A 26647-nucleotide genomic window follows, 5' to 3' on the forward strand; every position below is an offset into this window, starting at 1 on the left:
TAAATAAAAGAGGGAATTTAGCAGATTTTATTTTCCCATGAAACCTCTTTAGAAGTGTCGCTCCTGTTAACATAAAATACTCTGTAATTTCATTTTATAAAATCTGCAATTTTTATGTTCATCTGTCTTTCAACTAGTCTATCAACTGAATTCTCTTTCTGGCGAACGATACAAATTAAACAGTAATATGTGCCGTTGTGCTTTTCCACAACTTTCCTGGTAAAAAGATTCAGTGAAAAGGAAAATACATTTGTAAAATTTAATCCCCTAGTCCGAGAAACTAAATTCCATATCGTCTCTAGTTTTAAGAATATTGTTGATTTTGAAAATTGCTAACACGTTACTTTATCGTCTTTATAAGATGTTTCTTGTTTGCATCTATCAAAATTACTAAAACCATAGCAATACATCGTTTCATACGTTCAATTGAAATCTTACAATAAATTTATATAGTGCGTTATATATATATTTAGATATTGAATCATAAATGGAACTGGATTGGTTAACTATAGGCGTACAAATAATTTTATTTTTCTTATCGAATATCATAATAGTGATGATAATTCCCTCTATTATATTTGCTCAAAACTTATTGATATCTAAATTGTTATTAGTCTTTGTAACTGAAAAAAATAAGGTTTTCGGATTGGATAAGACACAGTGTTAACAATGTCCAGGAGCGATACGTATTATGATCGGTAAAAATCTATTATTACAATTGATGGGATTTAATCACACCTTATGATTAGTTACAAAAATATAGATTGTTTGTTGTTTGGTAGTTTGTTTGTTTATGATTGTTTGGAATTTAGTGAATTATAATTGGTAATTTCCTTTAAAATCTGTGACTGGTGTAAAATATGGTGTTTTTGATTGGTCAATCGTATTCCAACTTGTGACTTGTTAGGAAAATGCGGTATTCTGATTGGTTAGTTACCAGAGTAATTTTATTTGCGTGAACAAGTCAGCATTGGACTATTTGAAAGAGTTCAATGTTGGGCGTGGTGAACCTTAAAGTGGAGGATATGTGATATTCTAGATTATAGTATATGATATCCTATACAGGATATCAATATCTTATATCCTTTTGTATTTATCAGTTACGCTAATTCTTGCCTTTTCATCTATGTATTTTTACGATTACCGGTTAAAATATTCTTGCGTCCTAAAAGTATATGATAAACGAAGAAATGTTACCTGTTTGAAAATAAAAAAATATTAAATATTTGCTATGAAATTTCATTTAATATAAAATATTATACCAATTTATTTCAAATCTTAGCTATTAGATTATATTGACCAACTTTACAATGCGTTTGTTTTGAATACAAAAACCAAAACGTTTGCATCATGATTTATTGTAATTAAATAAGACATGTATGAGGTAATTTTTCTGCCGTTACAATGATTAATATTTTTTTAATCTTTTGAAAAAAAATCTTGGTCTATATTATTTAAATGTTAACATAAAATAGATAGGGAAGAAACAAGACCATCTGCACGATTTTTTACCATTATTTTGAAACAAAGTATTAGGCTTAAAAACTGATTGGTAAAGATGTAATGCAATTAAAAGAAATAATTTTCACTTTAAACGAAAAAAAAAGAAACAAATTTTTCAGTTTAAAAGAAATAATTTTCATAATAACGTGTATTTTTAACCTGACCCCCATGACAACTGGGGCGGTTGTCATGTTAATTCGGTGCTGGTAGTGTTGCGAAAGATTACTTGACGAAAACGTTTGTAACGCTGTCAAACCATAAAAGCTCAATTGCTTTTTGACTTCCTTCACATTTCTAAGTAAGGCACCACACCGTAATGTCAACACGGCATTCCAAACAATTTTTATAATTCAACAAACGATTTATTTGAAGTTAATTTTTTAATTAAAATAATTTAGTTACATTTTTTTATAAATTCGATCTAATGTTTTAATGTGTCTTAAATACGTTCATAGACATATATATTTTTATTCATATATTTATTTAAATAGTTTTTTTTAATTTTATCAATAGAAATTTAAAATATTTATTTTGAAAATTATAAATATTATGTTATTATGTTTTTTAAACCATTATTAAATAATAAATCAAATGCATTTAGTGTGAATCAAAGACAAGAAAATAGTGTATTTAGCTTTTATATATATATAAGTAACCTATATTATTTAATTGAACAATTTACATTTCCGCTAATAATTCCCGAATTTTCATATTGCTTGATTTTACAATAAAAATATCAAGCAATTGTATAATGTATATAAAAGAATAACACTGATATATATATATATATATAAAATTATTAAAAAGTTTTATATGTAAGTATACTAACCTGACTTTTATGTTAAATTAGAAATTTTATTGTATATTATTATAATAAATAAAATTAAATAATGACTTTATTGTTTGTTTTTTTTATTTTACTCTTTGTTTACCCCCCCCCCCCCCACCAAAGAGCCGAACCCGCAATTAAGCATAAATACAGCTTCGGGGGAGTGCCATTGCCTCAAACTACCTTAGCAGAACTCAAGTTCCCACCCAAGTAGCCGGTACCCAATCTTTCGATTAGTTGCCATGCCTCAAATGAGGGGACCCCAAAGGGAATCCCCCCTCTGGGACTCCAGTTTTTACGCCTCGCCTCTAGTAAGGAATTCCCAGAGTGATCCCCCACCGAGACTACGATCTTGCATTCACCCTGCCTTGCCTATAGTGGGGAACCCCAGAAGGAATTCCACACCCAGACTACGGTCTTATTTACACCCTCATGGCTCTACCAGAAGTCCCCGTTCACTAGGAATTACACAATTCTTCATCTACAGTTTGCTGATCAGAAAGGCAAAAACATACAGTACTTCTTTCTTTTTTATTAACATTTAACTAAAATATTGAAATTGTTTTTATTGAATAGTTCTCACATCAAATTATTCACCTTTTTCATCAAAATGGCACTAATAGCAACCATAGCAAATAAATAATACCAGCTGAGTGATAGTAGTTAAGGATATCCACTTTGAAGAGATTAAGAAAGTCATTTAGAATGTAGTTAAAATATGTTTAACTGTGAATGTTCAATTAATTTTTTTCCCCCAAATTTATTGCATGAGGGAGATTCAAATTCATCACGGCTTTTATGATCAGTGTGGAATGTACATATTAGGTGTAGTAACTAAAATAGGTATAGGCAATCTGACATAAAATAAAAGTCACTACTTGTGACTGGCATGGCATGGCCATTTCCAAAAAAAAGTATTCCCTTCCAGGCTTACAAGAGCATGAGATATGAACCAATTTTCCACTGCCATTTTCATTTTACAAATAATAAATCTCATAGCAATTGCCTTGTGCAGATATATTCTGTTTAAATACATATTCACTCTGTTCACAGTAAGAACTAGATATTTAGTTTACATCATTACTCTCAGAGAAAACATATCTAGCACTTCTTGTAGATCAGGTACTTTACATACATCACAAACATAAGAAAGACTGAACCAGAAAACGTAAAGCAATTTACTTTAAGAAAACTGTTAGCAGTTTCATATGATTGTAATCTGACATTTCACATATATATAATATGTAATGTATAATGTAATCTTTTAACTTATAGTGCTACATATTTTCTGGGTTTAGGTGTGTTTGCAATTATTTTGTATTTTATACAAATTCTCTATTTAAGTGTGGTTAAGTACTCATTAACCAGCCCTCAATATTGTATACATTTGAATACTTCAAATGTAGTAGTTGTCAACTGACAAGGGATGGGCAGATGGTAATATAACAACATTATGAAAAGGCAGAATGTTTATGCTAAGAATGATTAGAAGTGACATGGAAAGAGTATGGGTGCTAATAACTTATCTGTTTATTATAAATATGTTTATCTTGAATTTAGTAAAAAACAAGACGGTTTACATGACTTGTTTTCTTCACATTCTACTGTAAACTGTTAATTATTTTGTAATTTGTTTATGAGTCTGAGAAATGTATGATGTTGTCTTATGTTTGTACATAAAAATTTTTAATTTCGTACTTGAAAATTCCTTAAGATATATTTTTACATTTGTTTTGACATATATCTTTAAAATATCTTGACATATGTTTTGATAGTATCCTGATAAATACATAAATATTGGTTTTGTGTAAATCAAGAGATAAACTATAGAGTTTTATAAAATGATAAAGTTTAATTGTTTTTAATAAGCTTTCCAGTTTTCAACACTGACCAAGCAAAGCAAGGAACTGTTTTAAATTGACTTTTTGGCAATTTGTCTGTTTGTTTATTTGTGAAATAATTGTGAGCAAACACATTTTCTAATTTTCATTCAATTTTTTACTAAACTTGTTTGCTATTAGATGGAAGGCTATACATATAATAATTTTTCTTAAAATTTTTTGTTTCAAAATAGTGCCACTACATTCTTAGAAAGGGACAGAAAGAAGAGTACAATAAAGGGGAAGTTTCTCCCCTTCACTCATGGGGTAATCCACTAATAATATTATATACCATTTTCAGTTTCTCTACTAGTACCTAATCATTACATTATTACCTTTCTCAAATTTAATTCTTTAAGCCTAATGTTTTTCTTCCAGACTATCCTCCTGCTACTGTACATAATCATACTTTTCTCAGTAGATTATTAAATACTTATATATTTGTTAGTTATTGTTTTTCTCTTCCGATACCTTATTCACAAAAGGTTGAAAACTACACAAATACAAACAACACAGATTCAGTGAAAGTACCTCTTTGATCAGTCCTATATGTCCCATGGAAACAGCAATTAAAATATTTCTTATATTGTTAGGTTATTTTTGTCATTTATTAAACATTCCACAATCTAATATTATTAATTCTATCTCATTATTTATTTTAATTATTCAATTTTGTTTCAGAACTCAATTTTTTATACTAGTAAAAGTAAAAGTGATCAAAGTCTGTTGCTAATAGAATTACTACTGTACAAGGTGTACTAAACCTACACTCTTCTCTGTCAATGAGTAGAGTATAAATCCCCTTCAGAGAATAAAAAGAATATATATATGACATTCAATGAATCAAAATTAAAAAATTACAGCCTACATCAAAGAAGAAAGATATTCTTTAAAAAATTTAATTTTTTCTATTCTGGAGTATTTAAAACTGTAGGAAAATGACCCTCATTCTTAGTGAACTTAAGGCATAATCTAAACTAAAATTTTCTTAAAGAAGACTCGTAACATACTGCATCCAGTTAAAGATCTAATGACCTTCCTAAGACTTCACCTCAACAACTTATGAAGAAATTAGAAATCCCAATCTGAAGAAAGATTAGATTTTTACTGCATATTTAAACAGACATTCTGTAAAACGTTGTAAACTTTTGGATCTCCTGCAAAGCTACTTGCAGGGATCTCCTGTTCTATTTTTAATTTTACTTCAAGTAATTTCATACTAATGTGCAAACTGGTTTGAAAAATATATGAATGGCATCCTAATCTTTTTAAGGAAGAAATAAAATTAGCCTTCTCATTTTCTTTAACTCCTGAGTATGCTTACACCCAATGCTTTTTTAAAATGACATTTGTTATTAATTTTGAAGATTATCAAAAACTTTAACATTTTACTTGATTCTGGAGTAAAACATTCAAGTAGATCTGCAACCAGTGTTTCTAGCAAGTTCACTCTTGAAAAATTGTGGCTGACAAATGGATTACTACTAAACATCTATACTTTTCTATAAACAAATATTTTCTTTATTTTCAAAATAAGCATATTTTTTAGTTAATACGTATATTTTTCTGAAAAAAATCAAAAGTGGTGATTTTGAATTTTTTTTAAATTTCTATTTTGAAAACAAATTAAAGTTTGATCTGCTTTAAGTGCGTTTTATATATATATATATTTTATTTTATTATATATATTTTTATTTTATATATATATATATATATATATATATATATATGTATGTATGTATGTACATATATATATATATATGTATGTATGTACACTTTCACAGCCCTGTCTAATATAACTGACTGCAGATCTATGTGCATTTTTATAATCCAGATTAAGTAAATACAGTTTTGGAATTATTTCCTGCATGTTGAATGCACAATAAACCTCATTTTTAAGATACACCTAACAGGTAAAGTTAGGCCAAATATCCCTCCTAAAGTATAAAATACAAAAATTCATTATCTAAATTATTTAAACACAATAAATAAAAAACATTTATTTTTTTCAAAATACATTAAAAATAAAGATTATTTTGTTGTATAAGTCATTATAAACTAATATATTCCCATGTCTTTGCCTTAAAAATAAATGATCTGATGCAAATAAATAAATATTTATTGAATAGATGAATAACATTTTTGTTATTAACTTGCATTTATTTTTTATCTACCTATCTCAACAAGAAAACTATAAATTTTGTTTACAATAATTAGGCAATCTTAGGTAAATATTCAGTACTATAAATAACATCGTTTTAAAATGGAACGCATCCTCATTAACAATTTCATTAATTCAAATAAATCAATTTTTTTTATTTCCTTTTTTTTAATATTTTAGAAACACTATCATAGTTTTATTTATTATTTAATACATAATATTTTTCTTATCAATAATTAATTTAAAAACCAATTATGAATTTATTCAGAAAATGAATAACTAATTATAATTAATTATTTATTGTTTTTAGACAACTGTGAGATCCATTATTATAATCCATCTAACTTGTTTGTAAGCTCAAAGGTTATCTGTAAAGATTTCATAGAATAATATAATTTTATTCTTAACATTATCATTTTTGTATGTGATAATCTGTGTGTGTATGTTTTTTATGTTAGTGTGTGTAAGTATATATGTACATGTATGTATATATGTGCATACACATGTGTTCCACAATTACGCTCTATTTTTCTTATTATAAACAGTGTTTAAATCTCTTCATGAAATATTATAAATTATAACAGAAATAATGATTTTATACATATCAGTTTTATTCTACTTCTGTTTTAACGTTGGAATATCGTCTACAACAGGGGAACATATTTTTAAATATCAGTAAGTATCGGTTTGCATGTAGTTTTGATTATTGTGCATAAAATCTAAAATAAGAAACTGCATTGAGTATGGTTTTTATGACTTAACAAACTTACATCTTTCCTATTCTACAAGTATAACTAACGAAAAAATAAATCTCATGTAAAATACAAATCCAATAATTTTTTGTGGTCTTTATTTTATTACTTAATTATTACATTAATTTTAAATTAAAAAATTTTTAACGTTTTTTTTTTCAATTACTCACTTAAGATACATTTATCCTAAAGATTTTGCATTAGCATCTTGAAACTTTAATTCTGTAAAGTAAATTCTTAGAATGTCAAAGAAGCATGTATGATATATAGAAACCTAACTATCAAATACTACCAAAATATAATATAATATTTAATTCCTCAAATAATTTTGCATTTCCAAAAGTTTTAGACACCGCTGCATATGTGCAGGCATGAAACTGAGAATATAGATTCAAAATTACATCTTCACAATTATTTGTTTTATATTTAAAACAGATTTAATAAAATTTCTTTTCTAAATTTTAAAAGTAATTTATAAGCTATAATATGACGACAAGTTATCACACAAAATAATTTTTTATATCACTATTAAATATCTCTTATGCCTACGTACAAAAATCTTCAGAAATGTAATAACATATCTTGGGCTACATCAAAAAATCAAAACAAGTTTTCAAAATATAAAAATAAGCTGTCAGATCATTGTTTTGACCTATAAAAATGAATCATGGAAATCAATAACACTAGTCTTAAATTAAAAATTCTAACTCATCCTTTCAATTATGTTTACAAAAGAACTACTAATATTTTTTTTAAAAAACTTGAAATTAAAATGGTACTCTATCAAATCAGGTAACAGAACTTTTTCACTTAACATTACACAGTACTGCAGTGTAACAAACTTATTATGATTATATTCTCATTTTTAATTAACTACCAATACATTTCAAAGGTCTTCCTTGTGATTTATTTAAAATAAAAGATTTCCTTTTACAGAACAATTATTACATTATTATTAATATTACTCCTAACATTGGTAGTAAATATTAGGAGACTCAGTGAATTTTAGAATATTCTACATCTTCATTTAATATTTTACCAGTTATGTATGAGTATGTTACAAATAATCTGTAACTAGTGAATGACAACTTTACTTAAATTATTACTACATCAATAAATTATACTACCCACTGATTTTAATTTTCATTGAAACAGTAAGAAACAAAATGGGACCTAAGTTTGAAATGCCTGCAGTTAAGTGGAACTTGTTTTTTCAGTCTAAAGATCTTTTTAAAGCTCTACTTTAAAAATCAAAATCCTAATTTTATTAGGATTTATATGACAGATAGAAAAATCTGTCAAAAATATTTTTTTTTTAATTTTAGTCAATTATGACAAAATATCGAATGATGGTTACAACAAAAATATTAATCTTCTTCTGAATTACTTAATCTTTATCAATTTTAGTTTGTTAGGAAATTTCCTCACTAATGATAAATTTATCAAATGAGGGAGTTTTCACTAAGAAATTTTACTACTTTGATATATGTTCAAAACCTATTAATCTCTCCTTTTTTTGTTGATTGAATGGGCTTTTTTTCATTTTTTGGGACTAATTACTCAGGTCAACAATGGAAAAGTTGTTTGAGAACTAATAACTGATTCTTACAGATTTTTGTGTGCTAGTTTCAGGAAAAATAGTCAAAAAATTCTATAACGTACCAATTTTTCACTAAATCAATTTTTTTAATATTCTCAAAATTGATAATATATTTTATTTATAAAATGTTGAATAAAAAATTACACCTGTGTTAATTATTTTTGATACTTTACTATTAGTTTGCTTATATGGAATGAATGCAAGTAGTGTTCATAATTTTGGTTTGATACAGTAAGATGAGTGACTAATAAGATGATGTAATATGATTAATTAGAGGGAATTCATTAGTCATTTTTGTCAAGCTATTAGCTAAGATGATGACTCATTCATTCTTACTTCCCTTCACTCTACTAAAATAAAAATAAATTAAATGCAATTAGCACATCGTGTTGAAAGGTTTTGCTAATGTTAAATATTTTCTAGACCTTCTATAGTGTAATAAATTTTCTTTCATTTTTGAAGTTATTTTATTTGTGCTGTCCTTGTGTTTTAATATTTCAAAATGGTTTCAAGGGGTTGTGTAAATTCACCTGAACCTTCTGTTAAATTCGTGGTGAAGAAACAGCAAAGAAGTATTACAGACGTTGTTAAAAAAGTGTACATGCCTATTTCAGGATAAAATTTGGTGACCAATATAAAACGTAGGCTCCTCATACAGTTTGTTTTACTTGTGTGGAAGAGCTACGCAAATGGACAAAAAGTAAGAAAAAGTCTTTTATGTTTAGAGAACCAATTAACTGGAGAGAACTACAAAATCACAGTAATGATTGCTGATTTTGTTATTGTAATGTACAAGGGTTCAATCTAAAAAATAAGAAAGAAATTGTGTATCCAAATTGTTATTCGTCAATACACCCTGTACCTCATGGCCTGTACCTGTACCTTCAGTTCCAGAAAAACTAGAAGATACACTCAAAAGCTCCAAAACAGAGTCCTAGGATGATGACAATATAATGATGATATGGATTTTATTTCTGGTAGTTCTGAACTACAACTTTTTTCACAGCATCAACTGAATGACTTGGTCGAGATTTAAGTCTTCCTAAAAATTCAGCAGAACTTTTAGGATCTAGATTAAAAGAAAAAACTTAGTGGCCCCATGCACTTCTTTCTCATAGTACAGAAACAAACTTCTTTACTCTGTACTTTTCTGAAGATGGAAGATTAATTTATTGTAACAATTTTCCTGGTGTAATGGAGCAGTTGAACACAAAGTATGATGTGAATGAATGGAAGCTATTTATTGAATCATCCAAAAGAAGCCTCAAATCTATTATTCTTCATAATGGCAACGAATATGCTTCAGTGCCGGTAGGACACTCTCTGTATCTGTAAGATTGCTACAAGAATTTAGAATTAGTTCTGTCTAAACTGAAATTTTGCGATCATGAATGGGTAATATGTGGTGACCTAAAAGTATGCTTCTTGGACAGCAGGGAGGATACACCAAATATCCCTGCTTCTTGTGTGAATGGGACAGCCAGGACAAGAAAGAACATTGCAACAAAACATAATGGCCACATATGGTATTATTAGAACCTGGGAGAAAAAGTGTAATATGGAAAAGTTTGGTCGATCCACAGAAAGTCCTCCTACCTCCTCTTCACATCAAACTGGGATTGATGAAACGATTTTTAAAGGCTCTATTTAAAGAGGGAGAGTGTTTTGAAATACATATGATGTAAGATTTCTCAACTGTCAAAAGCTAAAGTGAAAGAAGGCATTTTCACTGGTCCAGATATTCGTAAACTATTGAAAGATAAAGTCATTCAAACTAAAATGAAGGCTATTGAAAAAGAAGCATGGGAAGCATTTAAAGAAGTTGTAAAGAAATTTCTTGGGAACAATAAGGACCCAAATTTTAAGTGTATAGTGGAAAACATGCTAATGAAATTCCAAGACTTGGGTTGTTCGATGAGCTTGAAGGTACATTTTCCGCATTCTCATATTGATTACTTCCCCGAAACTCTTGGTGGTGTAAGTGAAGAACAGGGTGAAAGATTTCACTAAGATAATAAAGAAAATGGAATGCAGATATCAGGCAAGATGGAATATGAGCATGATTGCAGACTGCTGTTAGTGCATTCATAGAGATGATCCGCAAGCTTACTATAACAGAAAATATGGTCCGAGAAGCATTGAAAGGAAAAGAAAAAGGCAGTACCAGTCTTTGTAGAAGTAAGAAAATGTGCAAAAATTCTTTCTTTAAATCCTATTACTTTTTTACAAATAAAAAATTTTCATGAGCAATACATATACAATAAACCATTTTTCCACTTTCTTTTTTAGTACTGCGAAAAATTCTTATATGATAAAAAAACAATGGTGGCTATATTTGAAATCAGTGCACAAAATAAAAATAAAATAAAAATCTTTTATCAGATTACAAACAACTTTGAAATTCCTTAATTTTGATGACCTGTGTTATTTAAAATACCACTAATACATCGTATGTATAAGCTGCACATAATTAACTCTGAAAAGAAATGAAAGCATTTGTTTCATCTTATATATATATATATATATATATATATATATATATATATATATATATCCCGCTAGGTGGTGAAGGAGTCGAGATATTTCAAAAAATTGTATTTATGGTCCAATTTGGCTCATATTCACAATATATTTAGTTACGTGAAAAGAAATTTTTTTTGCGAAAAATGGACCCACTAGGTGATGGCACCGGGTTCAAAATATTTTGGAAAATTATATTTATGAAATTTGGCTCATATTCAGAATATATATTAATTACAGGAAAAGAAATATTTTTTGTGAAAAAGAGAAGAATTTGAAAAAGGGAAAGAGAGGAAGGGGTGAATATTGGATGAGGGAAAGAGAGAAAAAAGGAAAGATTAAATTTTGTAATGTTCAGTTTTTTAATGTTTTATTAAACTTTAATTTGTGTTCGTTTAATCTATATATATATATATATAATTTATATATAATTTATATTTATAAATAATATATAAATTTATATATTTATAAATAGTTCAACCAAGTAGATGAGATAAATAAGCAAACAAAGCAAGAATAAGCAAAATACACAAAATCTTCCTCATGTCAAAGTGTTACACCAAATTTTATACCATATTATTAGGAGTAAAAAAAAGAAAAAAAGCTCTACGATCATAGAGATATTATTTCACATTGAACTACTTCGTTCAAAAATTTATATATCATTCCAGTTAATTCTCCTTTTTCTTTTTTAGATTAATTTACCAACTAAGCTCAAGACTTTTGTAAAAGAATATGGTATGAATTTTTTGTAGCATTTTGCATTTAAAATATTTTAATCGTTAATTATTCTTTTGTGTCTTAATTTTAATTATTTGAGTCAATTATAAATTTAATATTTCTTTGTCGAAAATCATGTCTTACCAGTTTTAATTTTTGTGTTTAATCTAGTTTCTCCTTTATTTTTTAGGCACATTAGTGAGCTGTACAAAACTTTACATGAACGTACAAAAAGAATGTTGTTTGACCCACTTGTTAAGTTGGAGGTATGAACAATTATATGATTTTTTTTTCATGAAACTTAATATGTAAATCAATACTTTAAAAACAGATTTTTCAAAAATGAAATTCATCATTTACATCTCATACATGTCATCCTCATCTCATTGGTCCATGGGAAGGTTGCTTATTGTTCACTAGCTGAACAATACACATTATACAATATAATGTAATTGTAGTGCATTCAGTTGCAACATACACATTAGGAATATAAATAAGTAATTATATAATTGGAATTAAGAATTAAAAAATGTAGATTACTCTACATATCAATATGCCAAGCTCACTTAAATAAAGAAATTCATCCCTACAAGTTAAAAAACTTTAATGGGTTAATATCGTACCATCGATTTTTAAGTAATAATCAATTAATATATTCACAAAAACAATAAATAATTAAATAACCACACTTTAAAAATATTTTCCCATTAATATCTTCTAAATCAATCCCCAAAAAAGAAGTTCAGATGCAATGATGATTGTAAGGTAAAACCCATCATTGATTGGGCCGACCAGATCCACGTGAATAGTTGTATACTCATGTAATAGTTATAGACTGTTCAAGACCAACTATATCAAACTCTGATAGAATTTCACTGGAATTTTTCTTTCACTTTTTCTTCCAATATAGGTAGAGGTGTACCTTTCTTTCTATTAGAATATATTTGTACAGTTGATGTCATTTTAAATGATACATAGATAGTGACTGAAATGTAGATGTGGTTGCCTAATAAAACTGTAATGTGTGTTCTGTTTTCTCATTTTCTACAACAATAAATGGAAAGTTAAAACATCATGCAATTTGTCTTTCTGTACTATCAAAAACTTTCTTTTCTCATAATTCATTTGACTCTTCTCCCTTAATAATCTTCTCCCTTTCTTTCTGAGCTAACCTTTTAACTTAATCATAATTATGTCGCACATCTCCAATTATCAGTTTTATAATTATTTTAATGGGTCATAAATTAAATGACTACACCACACATCCTCAACAATCCGTTTTATATAATTATTTTGAGTTTTATAATTAATTACCTCATTCTTTTTTTTGCCTCCTTACTTTTTTTTGTCTTCAGTCATTTAACTGGTTTGATGCAGCTCTCCAAGATTCCCATCTAGTGCCAGTCATTTCATTTTGATATACCCCCTACATTCTACATCCCTAACAATTTGCTTTACATATTCCAAATGTTGCCTGCCTGCACAATTTTTCCCATCTACCTGTCCCTTCAATATCAAAGCAACTATTCCAGGATGCCTTAATATGTAGACTATAAGTCTGTCTCTTCTTTTAACATTATTTTTCCAAATACTTCTTTCTTCATCAATTTGTCGCAACACCTCTTCATTTGTCACTTTATCCACCAATCTGTTTTTAACATTCTCTGATATCACTATGTTTCAAAAGCTTCTAATCTTTTCTTTTCAGGTACTCCAATCGTCCAAGTTTCACTTCCATGTAAAGCTCTATGCTCCAAACATATTTTTTCAAAAATGTTTTCCTGGCATTTAAATTAATTTTTGATGTAAGCAAATTATATTTCTGACTGAAAACTCGTTTCGCTTGTGTTTTTCTGCATTTTATATCACTGCTGCTTCGTCCAACTTAGTAATTCTACTCCCCAAATAACAGAATTCTTCTACTTCTATCATCTTTTCTCTTTCTATTTTTATATTCATTGGTCCATCTACATTATTTCTACTACATTTCATTACTTCCAATTTTTTCTTGTTTATTTTCTTGCGATAGTTTTTTCATAGGGCTTCATCCATGCCATACCCTGTTTCTTCTAAATCATTATTACTCTCAGCTAGAATTACTGTATCATGAACAAATCGTAGTATCTTTATCTTTTCACCTTGCACTGTTACTCAGGATCTAGATTGTTCTTGAACATCATTAAATGATAGTTTTAGGTAAAGATTAAAAATTAACGGAGATAGAGAATATCCTTATTGAACTCTTTTTTTATTACAGTTTCATTGTTATGTTCTTCGATTATTAGTGTTGCAGTTTGGTTCCTGTAAATGTTAGCAATTGTTCTTCTATCTCTACCCTTGAACCCTAAATTTTTTAAAACGCTGAACTTTTTATTCCAGTCTACATTATCAAATGCCTTTTCTAAGTCTATAATTGCTATGTATGTCGGTTTGTTCATCTTTAATCTTCTTTCTACTATTAATCTGAGGGCTAAAATTCCTTCCCTTGTTCCTATACTTTTCCTGAAACCAAACTGGTCTTCCCCTAACACTTCTTCCACTCTCCTCTCCTCATCTTCTATACAGAATTCTAGTTAAGATTTTTGATGCGCAAGTAGTTAAGCTAATAGTTCTGTATCTTTCACATTTATCTGCTCCTGCTTTCTTTAGTATCATAACAATAACACAAGTCTGGTGACACTTCCCCTTTTTTGTAAATATTAGACACCAGTTTGTACAATCTATCTATTACTTCCTCACCTGCACTGCACAGTAATTCTGTAGGTATCCTGTCTATCCCAAGAGCCTTTCTGCCACTCAAATCTTTTGATGCTCTATTCGATTCAGATCACAGTATTGTATCTCCCTTTTCATTCTCTTCAATATCTCTTTTTTTATTCTGCATGTGCATCATGGAACGCTCCTTGTTTGTTCCCTTTTCTAGTTTAGTTGGTGGAAGGAATATGAAAGCAATTTAGTTGTCTTTTCAATTATGATCAGAAGATGGCGGAAAGCAAGGGCTCTTTATTGCCAAATCTGTCGAAAAACTCAATGGAAGGGCAAAAGAGTAGGTAATTAGTAAAATCTAATTATGTTTTTTTTTTCCTGTGTACATAAAAATTTTAATTAAGCACCACTTTACTATCGTGTTTTAAACAGACATTTTATTAAGTTATTATCTAATAATAGTAAAAGATATTATCTGTAATGCTATTTTATTATTTATTCTGTTAAACCGAATACAGTTTTTAAGCAAAGTGTGCTTAAAAACCGTGTACCATATTCTTGAATGTGATAAAGTGTAGAATTAGATTATTATCCTGCGTCCAGCTATTCTATTTGATTCACAATACTTCACTCACAATCTTTCTTTCCTTGCTTTTTGCAATGCTTGCGTTCCAATCTCCAACTATTATTAAATTTTCAACTCCTTTTAAATATTTAACTGCTTCGTCAATTTCTTCGTATGTATTCTACTTCATCATTATCAAGGGTAATTGTAGGCTTATAGACATTAACTATCATTGTCGTTTTGGTTTTGGTTTTGGTTTTATCATTATTACAATGATTCTAATGCTTCTTTTTTAAATATTCTACTCTTTTACCTTGTTCATCATGAATCCTACTTCTGTCTGCCGTTTACTTGACGCTGAGTTAATTATTCTAAAATCACCTGACAAAAGTTGTTTTCCTCTTCCCACCAAACCTTGCTAATTCTTGTTACATCTACATTTAACCTATCCATTTCCCTCTTTAAATTTTCTAACCTACCAACCTCTTTTAAACTTATAACATTCCATGCTCCAACTCATAGAGTGTTATGTTTCAATTTTCTGGTGACCTCTTCCTTAGTAGTCCCCCACCCGGAGATCTGAACGGGGACTAGTTCACCTCTGGAATATTTTACAAAGGAAAGTACCTCTATCTATGTTACATGAAAATGCAGAGAGCTACATTTTCTTGGAAAAAAAAGCTGTATTTTAACATTGCTTTCAGCTGCGGACTACTCAGAAGATTGAGTGATGTTGATATGGCTGTTTAAGTCCTCCTGACCTATACCCTTAACAACTTCTGAAAGAGCTGCTGCCCTCTTTCAGGAATCATTCGTTAGTGTCTGGCTCTAAACAGATAGATACCTCTCCAATATGGGTGCCCTTTGGTCCAGCTACTCTGTATCACTGAGCACTCATGCCTCCTCACCATCGGCAAGGTCTCATGATTCATTGAGGGAATGCCTCTTTACAAGAGTTTGAAAAAATTTCATCTTGAGACTCATTTTTAATTTTATCAAACCACTTACTTTTCAATATTCTCCTGTAATAGCATGTTTCGTAAGCTTCTAATTGTTTCCTACTTGCTTCTCTTATTTTCATGTATCACTACTATAAAACAGTATCCTCTATAGAAAGGTTTTTTAAAATTTGAATCTGTGTTTGATATTATCAGACATCTTTCTGTATGATACCTTTTGTTGTTTATACAAGTCTGATTTTGATCTTTATCATACTTTAATTATTTAAATATGGAACTTGCTTCTTAAATAGCAAAATTCTGTAATTTCATCTGTATTATGTTCCCTTATCTTAATATTTAATTCCTTATTATCCTTCTTTCAGTCATTAATACTTTATTACATTTGTTTTATTTATTTTAGAACCAATTTTTTTTTTCTAGTAATTAAGTACTCCATTCAGAACTAGTTGTTCTTACCTTACCTGATACTTCATTGGTATAAAAATGTAATTCTTACTTTAGTACTTCCTTTTAGTTCTTGTAGTATATTCATTCTTTCTTCTGCTAAATAAAACAATAACTATAATAATAATGTACCATACATTTCTATTCTTTATTCAGCTGAAGTCTTTTAGAGCTCTATCAAACTCTGATTTCAAATTAACGTCATTTGAATGGTACCATTAATTTATTTTTTCTTCCTGCAACACTTCATTTGATAATTTTTTTCTTTTTACTCTTTTTATATATTGTTGCCACTTATTGTTAGCTTTGTCTTAACTTCCTAATATTATTTTGCTGATGTATCTGATAATAATAGTGCAAGCTGTAGGAGCATTTTTATTTGCAAAAATATAAAAAATTATTTTCTTAAACATTTGAAATACACAACAATATAACAAGATTGTTATATTGTATTGTAATACGATGGTTAATGTATTGGGACGTGATAATTTAAAAATACACTCTAAAAAAATGATGAAACAACATCAAGAAGATGAAGAAGAAGAAGTAGAAGAAGAAGAAGGAAAAGAAGAAGAAGAAGAAGAAGAAGAAGAAGGAAAAGAAGAAGAAGAAGAAGATGAAGATAATGAGGAAGTAAAAGAACCGGTAGAAAAGGAAGATGAAAATGAAGGTAGCAGTAAATTTATTATTGTTGATGATTTTAATAAAATTGGGATTGAAACAACTGTATCAAAAACACTGTATCCTGAGATTTTACTTGACAATGAAACAGGATATATCCTTGTTGATAACCCAGGATTTGCGGATACAAGAAGCCCTATTCATGAAATTATAACATTATATTCCATAAGAAAGATTCTTCAGCATATACACAATATTAAAATAGTCATTGTAGTAACCCATTCTTCGATAGAAATTGGAAAAAACCGCAAAAATTTTTTGCAACTATTGAAATATGTTACAGAATTTTTACATAACACAGACAAATACAAGAAAAGTATTTTTTTAATTGGAACAAAAACTGAAAATTCAGTATATTTAAAGAAAGGTTCTAACAAATTGATTTCTGATAAAAAATTAATAAAAGATGTTGCAAGTTTTTTTAAAAGCATCAAAACAGATCTTGTTAAGGGAAATGTTATGAATATTACAGCAGATGGAAATAATTTATTTAAAGACAATGCTTTAAAAGTTATTGATAGTCTGTTAGAAGATCCTAGCAAAGGTTCATATCATCGAATAAAATTATTTAGAACACCTATGGAAGAAGGCCAAATAGCTAAAATGCCATTTTTACAAAATGAAAGGCAAGACATCAGAAATATGTTATTTACAAAAGATTATTTCACTAAAACAGATATTGAAGATTTTGGTTTTGCATTGTCAGCTGAGGCAAAAATTTATCTTGGAAGCTTATTTAAGAGTTTTAATATATATATAACAGAAGTGTCAAGATTAATAACAATGTATATAATAAACCATTATGAAAAACTAATAGATTTAGTTTCAATCGATGATGGTTTAAAAATGTTTGTTAATTTTAAAAAGGAATTTAAAATATTAACTGCTGAAATTGGCTCATCAAAAAGTGGTACTCATTTTGTAACAATTATTAATAATTATTCAGAAATAAATAAATTAAAAATTAATTGTTTAAATAGCTTTAGAACTATTTTAAAGTTTGATAAAATTCTGTCTGGCATGGGAGATATAAATAATGGAGTTATTGCTAAATATGATCCATTATCATGGAATGCAACAATGAATATAGCCTATGACATTATTGAATATAAGATTGAACAATACAACTTTCTTAATGAAGTTATTGAAATTTTATCTCTTTATGAAAATCAACTTCTCCGAAATTCACTGCTACAATCATTAACTAAAAATAATTCAGAAGAATTTGATATAAATATTTTTTAAAAAAATAACTCGTTTAAGATGGATTATAATAATTTAAAAATTGATAATACCTTAAATAAGAAATTTAATCTAATAATTAATGTTATTTTAAAGCATACCATTGAGTATGAATGTTGGTATTATGAAACATTGACAATTAAAAGTTATAATATATTAGTAAGCGAATTAAATGAAGCATTAATTAATTGTCATACTGCAAAAAAAATTGTAATTTTAGCACAGAACATTTTATTCATTGATAAGAATTTGACTGATGATTATTTTAAAGGTAAAGATTTGATAATGATAGCACCAATCTGGAATGTGATTGGTAAAAAAATGATCAGTGTTTCTGGAGCGGATGGCCAAAATCCAGTATCACGAGCAGAAACTGGTATAATTGGAATGGATGGTTATGATGGAGATGATAGTGGAAATTTTATTGGTATAGGTATGAAGTTCAATAATGGAATTAATCTTTTGATTAAAGCAAATGGTGGGAATGGAGGAAAAGGCCAAGATGGAGGGCATGGTGCAGATGGAATAAATGGAATTGATGGTATTTACCCTACTGAAAAATTAGATGATACACTACTAATTACTCTTGTATACAATTCACATGAAAAAGTTTACTTACACAAAGGATCAAGTGGAACAGCTGGTGGTAATAGCGGTAGTGGAGGAAAGGTGGCTCTGGAGGAAAAAGAGGATCCATTATAATTTACAATACTGAACAACAAAGTAATGAGATTTCATTAGAAACAAATGATGGAAAAGCAGGAGAAAATGGATCAGATGGAATACCTGGCAAAGGAGGCAAAATGGGTTGTGATATAGAAACAATATTTAAAAGCAGATCTATAGCATTTATTCCAATATACTCTGGATCATTTAAAGAGCATAAAAACTGTGATAGATATAATCCAGATGGTTTTGTATTACAAAATAATATAAATTACTATGTAAAATTAGATAATGCAAAAAAATTAGTTTGTGTCACGGTTTTGGATTATGAAAAATATTTCAGAGATGCGCTTAATTATTTAGTTAAAAATAGTGATATATTGAGTTTCATTAATCAAATTAATCAAATAAAAAATAAGCAATTTTGTTACTAGACTACATCATAGCTGTTTTAAACAGATTTTTAATAAATTAAAAAAGAAAAAAACAACATATATAATTTAATGTATGTTAAATTAATTTAATGTATATATAATTTAGTCTATATTTACTTTTATTGCAAATTATGGGAAAATATTTATGTATATCATGATTCATTTTAATTTCCTCTGCCTCTTTTTTAAAAGTATGGATTTTAAGACTGTATTTCATAATACTTTTTTTATTTGGAATACTCTCAAAAATCATTTTAAAAAATATTTCGAATTTAAAACTGTGTCCATTTCGCTCGATAATAAATATAATTACAAGTTACTGAGAAATTACCTAATATTCAAAAAAAGAATTATACAAAATTTTTAAAAATGAATAAAAATATATCTCTGAATTAGTAATTTAATAAAAAAAAAATTATGAATATTTTTACCTGTTTTATAAAATAAAAATAACTGTAGGAAAAAGTCACAATTAGCTAAAATTGTCCGAGTTGTATTTCTTGTCATTTTTATTTTATTTATTTTTTTTTTTTTAATATCAGAACAATTGATAATTTTGATGATCTTCGAAGAACAGTATTTATTAATTTAATTATGCGTTTCAGGATAATTTACTTAAGTAAAATCAAGATATCTTTTTTAGACATTCTATGTTCTTTACTTCATATTACTATGTAATATCAATGCCAACACAAAAATATAAAAAGTAAAATATTAAACATTTGTTTCTTAATTTAATGAACCTAACTACTTAATCCAGTATTTTATGTATTCTCTATCTAGTGAAATTCAAATGTAAATTTTTGTTGACAGCCAATTTTATATGATTAAAGGTTAGTTCTGATGCTAAGATCAACAAATTTTAACATAATTTTTGGAATAATCACATGCTTATCTCTTTAAATATTGAACTAAATATTTTTTACTAAATGAATTTGTATATACAAGAAATATCTGCTCAGAAATACTGCAAGGTTGCATCCGTATTTTCTTTTTACGAGAATAAAACTTCAGATTGATCTGTTAAGACCTTATGAAGTATGTTTTTCTAAACTTTAGTGCAACATTTATTGGTGATCCTTCTTGTAAATAAAATTGCAATCTGATAAACTCAACAAGATATAAAAAAAATTATGTTTAAATTCTGGTTCAAGCCCTCAAGTCATTAATCAATCAATATCTTCAAGGAAAATAACAAATAATAATGTTTCATATGACCTGAAGTTTCAAATTAAAATAAGTAATATTGTCATTTGGCATTTTATCATTTTCCAACCACAAAGGTTAATCAGGATAATTTATATTTAGTTTTTTGATTAAGATTACCATAAATTACTATGCTAAATTTCAGCTTTCTAGGAATTTGGAAAGTTGAAAAATCAATAATGAATGAGTTAAAGAGTGAATGCTTTTGCATTTAAGTATATAGATTACATCATATGGGACATATTATTGCTGCATGTACAGCTGCTGAATTTCAAAAGCTCCAAATCACAAATTGTTTAACATAAAACATCGTAGTATAACGTAATTTTAAGTTAGATTTTTTTTTTAAGTCTAGAATACTAATTTACTTATGATGAAATCACTAATACAAATTAAAATGAGGTGGTCATTTTAATAATATCTGTCTTTATTATTTACTTATTCTTTTTTATTTATGAGACAGCATAGCAAAATATAATCAGCCCAATTTTTTATTATTTTTTGGGTAATTTTTTAAAAAATAAATTCATCTCAGCTTACATGAACTCAAAATACTAAGATATTGTTATTATATTTAATTGGATATAAATTCATGATTTTTAATAATTACAAAAGTGATTTACACTTCTATAATTTATCTAAATTTTCTTCAGAACTGTTGTGAATTCTGAATGTACTTCTTACATAAAAGTAAATTATTTTCATAATTTTTATATAAATAATGATTGCAGTTATATTTATGAGACAGTATTTTCAAAATTCAGTCAAAGAAACAATTATTTTTGCTAAATAAATATGAAAGTAGCTGTTTAGGAATATAAAAACCTTTTAAAAGAATTTTTTTTTTCATGGTATTTTACAACTGAGTAAAATCTTCAGTGTAATTTTTATTGATTACTGATTACTTACTTTATATATCAATACAACATAAAGTAAATACCTAACTTATGATAAGTTCATAAAGCGTTCAAAAAGTCGCTGTGCAGTATGCTTTAGAATTACCTGGTGCATTCTGTTGGTGTTAGGTTGGTTGCCCTTTCAGTTCGTAGGGTGTTACTCTGCAAGAAAACAAGGTGTCAGTTGTTGAGTTGTGATTGAACATGCTTCATTTCATTTCATGTTGTTTCCTTTATCAGAATCAATAGTTGCGAGAAATGTAATGGGTCTTTTGGTAAAGGAACACAATTTTCTCATTGAACATGTTTTTTGAGAAGGTGAAAAGTATTCTAATTTAGTGAAACACACATTTTCTGAAAATTTTCCAAAAACTCCTGTCTCTCACCACACTGCAGGTCAAACTATTATTGAAGGCTCTGTTGAAGACGCTGACCAAAGTGGAAGACCACCAAAACAAACAGAAGCTGCTTGATATTTTGAAGCTATGGTTGAAAGTCTATCAAAATCAATGCCCAAGTTAGCACAACAGCAATATATTGCACTCGTTACCGCACGTAAAGCTGTAAGAAAAGAACTAGAATTTTTCCCCTACAAAACACCTATGTTCAGAACTGAAAACTATAGATCATGCCAAAAGATTAAATTATTGTCAATTTTTTAAATGCTTTATTGATCAAAATTTCATAGGTACCCTCGACATTACATTTTTTTACAGATGAAGTGTGGTTTCATCTCAGAGTGTATATTAATTCACAAAATGTCACAGCACACATAGCTAACATGTCAATGAAATTTTTACAAAATTTCTTAATTAATAAATCATTTTGAGGGGTTTGTGGCCTACATGATCAGCTGATCTGACTCCCACAGATTACTTTGTATGCGGGGCAGCAAATAAAAGCAGTGTATCACAACAGACCACACACACTTGACTAACTAAAAACCACAATAACAGTGTACATATCCGAATTCCAGTACATCAGCTGGTTAAGAAGTGTTTGAAAACAAATTGAAACATGTGCAGTGATGTGCATTCTACTGATGTTGGAGGAGGTCATTTTCGATACCTTTTATAAACTATTCCAGTTACTGTAATATTCTTTTCTGTAAAACAATGAAATAAAAATACAAAGTAATAATTAAAAATGTTTTCTCATTACACCTATAATACAAGTGCACAGCAACTTTTTGAGTGCTCTGTATTATGACACCACACACTAACTGGGTGATTAATAATTTGTCTATAAATAAAGCTATTAACTGATTTTAATCTTTTATTGATAACTTCATTAAGAAAAGAAACACTTTCACAATGGAATTACATAGCTTCTAGTAAGTGTGGTTTTCATATGAACACCTTCCATCAGACATCAGAGAGTTTATGAGCTTGTTTTTTCCTACATATGAAAAGAATTTTTTTTTTAAACATACTGCTTTGAATTTCTGTGTTAACTTGTATAAATTAACCAGCTAAATAAAACACTCAAACAATTTTGTTTTTGTTATCGATTGTGTTGTGTGTGTTTATGCGTGTTCAATGTATTTTAAGTCATAAAGAAGACATATTACAGCTTTAGTAAGAAAATAAACATTTATTTTGGGGGTAAGATGATTCACTATTCTGCAATGTCGGTACATATTATTTAGATACATTAGAACAGCATAATCCTCTAGTGAATGAAGATTGTTTATAGGTTCTTGTAAAATAAGTTTGAAATCATTCTATTTCACCATGGAAATAGAAACTGTCGATACTTCTTCTTTATGAGGCATGTATAAATGAATCATATGGGAACATGACATTTTTACTGACAGTGATAATTTTAAAATAAAAAAAATATTCATACAAAATTCTAAATGTGTTAATGTGTTGTTAGTTCATTAATTAGAACTTTAGCTTAACTATGCTTCTATTGCATGAATGGAACAGTAAAAATGGAAAGACTATTTTTATTTTTAAAAAATAAAGAAGAAATCATTGGCATAGAGATATCAAACACTGGAGAAGAAAAAAAATTATGTTTTTCATAAAAAATAATTCATTATAAGCTTATAATACTATTATCTTACTTAAGATTATACAAGGTGTAAGAGAAAAGTAATGAAATTGGTAAAACCGCGAGCGATCTGGCAATGATGTGTCTACCAGTCTGTGCTAGACAGTTCATCCCTTCTACATGCTCAGTACGAGTTTCAACTCCGTTCAGCCAACACATTATTTTTGAAAGCACCATCGGTGAAGTTGTGATTTTGTTGTGTTATGAAAATGGAGCATGGGAATTTAGAGCAACATTGTACAATCAAGTTTTGTATTAAACTTGGGGAATCCATGAGTGTGACCTTTGAAAAGTTGACATAGGCCTATGGGGAACATTGCTTATCAAGAGCACAAGTTTTCTGTTGGCACAAATCATTTTTGGAAGGCCGAGAACACTTTGAAGATCAACCTCACTCAGGGAGACCTTCAACTTCAAAATCTGACAAAAACGTTGAGTGTGTGAGGGTTCTTGTGAGATCAGACCGTCGTTTAACAATAAGGATGATGACTGAACAGTTAAATTTAAACACTTTCACCGTACATCAAATTTTGACAGACAATTTGGACATGCGAAGGTTTGTGCGAAATTGGTGCCGAAAACCTCACAATGGAACAGAAGGACAATCGAAGAAACGTGTGCGTTGATCTTCTTGAGAGGATTGACAACGACCAAGAATTCTTCAGTCGTGTGATCACAGGTGATGAATCCTGGATATTTGAGTATGATCCTGAAACAAAGCGGCAAAGCGAAAAGTGGCATACTCCGTCATCTCCTCGACCAAAAAAATCTCGATTGAGCAAATCAAAGATCAAAACCATGCCGATTTGCTTTTTTGACAGTAGGGGTATCATGCGTAAAAAATTTGTTCCTCCAGGACAAACTGTCGACCAAGTGTTTTACAAAGGTGTCCTTGAAAGGCTCATGAAAAGAGTGATTCGCGTGAGACCAGACATTGCAGACAAGTGGATGCTTCATCATGACAATGCCCTGTCACACGGTCATTTCAATCAGGGAATTTTTTACCTCAAAACGCATTCCTATGGTTCCTCAACTTCCCTATTCACCTGATTTGAGTCCTTTTGACTTTTTCCTATTCCCAACATTAAAACATGTCTTAAAAAGATGTCCTTTTTTAACTCTGGAGAACATTAAAAAGACTTTGATCGACCAGTTAAAAGCCCTACCAGTTGAAGACTTCCAGTGCTGCTACCAGGAGTGGGAACAACAACTCCGCCGACGTATAGCTGCCCAAGGGAACTACTTTGAAGGGAATAATATTGTTGATGGGAAAAAATAAAAACTTTGGTAAGTAAGAAGTAGTCTCATTACTTTTCTCACACACCTCGTATATCTTAAGTAATATTTTATAGTCCTCTTGTAATCTTCAAGAAAATCTACCTTTCACCTATACACTTAAAATTTGGTAGGATAAAAAAAATTTTGTCAAATGATGGTTCATGTTATCAGGATTTCCTTTACCTAAAACAAAAGCATTTGCAGTTTTTTTGTCATTTGACTGGTTTGATGGAGTCAAAGATTCGCTATCTAGTGCTAGTCGTTTCATTTCAGTATAGCCCCTACATCCGACTTCCCTAACAATTTGTTTTACATAATCCAAACGTTGCCTGCCTGCACAATGTTTTCCTTCTACCTGTCCCTCCAATATTAAAACGACAATTCCAGGATGTCTTAATATGTGGCCTATAAGTCTGTCTATTCTTTTAACTATATTTTTCCAAATGCTTCTTTCTTCATCAATTTGCTCCAATACCTCCTCATTTGTCACTTTATCCACCCATCTGATTTTTAACACTCTCCTATAGCACCACATTTCAAAAGTGTCTAATCTTTTCTTCTCAGATACTCCGATTGTCCAAGTTTCACTTCCATATAGAGCGACACTCCAAACATACACTTTCAAAAATCTTTTCCTGACATTTAAATAAATTTTTGATGTAAACAAATTATATTTCTTACTGAAGGCTGGTTTAGCTACAAGTCCTATTTCCTTACAATTCCAGCAAAGTTTTGGTCATCCCTTGCCGTAAGGGTTGGTCATATCAAAAATTGTTTCAGACAAATTTTTAGGTAATATTTAGAGGAGCAACCACCACTTTAAACCGATTCAATACTGTGCCTGTTAAGGGAGGTACAATTCTTTTGTCTCCGAAATCCCATTTTTTTAATACCCTGGGCCAATGCTTGGTGATATCTAACAAATTTATTGAAATAAGTTTTAGGCCCTTATCCAAAGAATAGTAGCAACTTTAAATGAATTCGATAATTTACTTAATAAAAAGTTATAGCAATATTTTTTTTTCGAAAAGCCCCCATGGTCCGATTTTTCTCATTACAAACTCGACCGAAATTTTGGGTCGTTATATTTTATCTATCAATTTGAGCGTGACTGGCACAAATTTACGGCAGTTATCATGCCCACAAAAAAGTGAATATCTATATATAAACTTTTAAACTTACTGTGGTTTTGGGAGCTGGGGTATGTGAAACGTGAAGATATGTCTAAATTTTCCGGAAGTCGAATCATAGTACCCGTTACAATAGGTAGCTTTCTTATAAAATCTACCTAATACAAAGGGCACTTGGTAGATTTTGCGTTACGGTGGAATGTGTCACCACGGTTAAAAGTTAGCGCGTGTTCAGACAGGTCCCAACCTATACTGCAGCTACTGTAGTCACTGTCTCAATTTCCTTTGTTTTTTAGCTGTGTTGGTGAAAAGAGGTAGTGATGTCGTCGTGGTCAAAAATATGATATACAATAAAACATCGTGTTGATTACTGGGTATTTTTGAATTATAACTTTCCACGTAGGTTAAGTGTTG

At 28.9% G+C, this 26647-nt stretch overlaps 2 protein-coding genes across 2 annotated transcripts in view; both read left to right on the plus strand.

The window, feature by feature from the left end:
- Window positions 1-26647, plus strand: part of LOC142331725 (uncharacterized) — a 499803-nt gene that overhangs the window by 333131 nt on the left and 140025 nt on the right. The gene's annotated exons all lie outside the window — the stretch shown is intronic.
- On the plus strand, window positions 18587-20378 carry LOC142331053 (uncharacterized). The gene has a single exon (XM_075376689.1). The coding sequence runs from the start codon at window positions 18587-18589 to the stop codon at window positions 19265-19267; it is 681 nt and encodes a 226-aa protein (XP_075232804.1). The 3' UTR covers window positions 19268-20378.

Source organism: Lycorma delicatula, chromosome 10, assembly GCF_047948215.1.
Source record: "Lycorma delicatula isolate Av1 chromosome 10, ASM4794821v1, whole genome shotgun sequence".
Classification (NCBI taxonomy): Eukaryota; Metazoa; Arthropoda; class Insecta; order Hemiptera; family Fulgoridae; genus Lycorma; species Lycorma delicatula.

Excerpts from the sequence above, each read along its gene's own strand:
- LOC142331053 (XM_075376689.1), top strand. The coding sequence starts at position 18,587 with ATGGATTATAATAATTTAAAAATTGATAATACCTTAAATAAGAAATTT.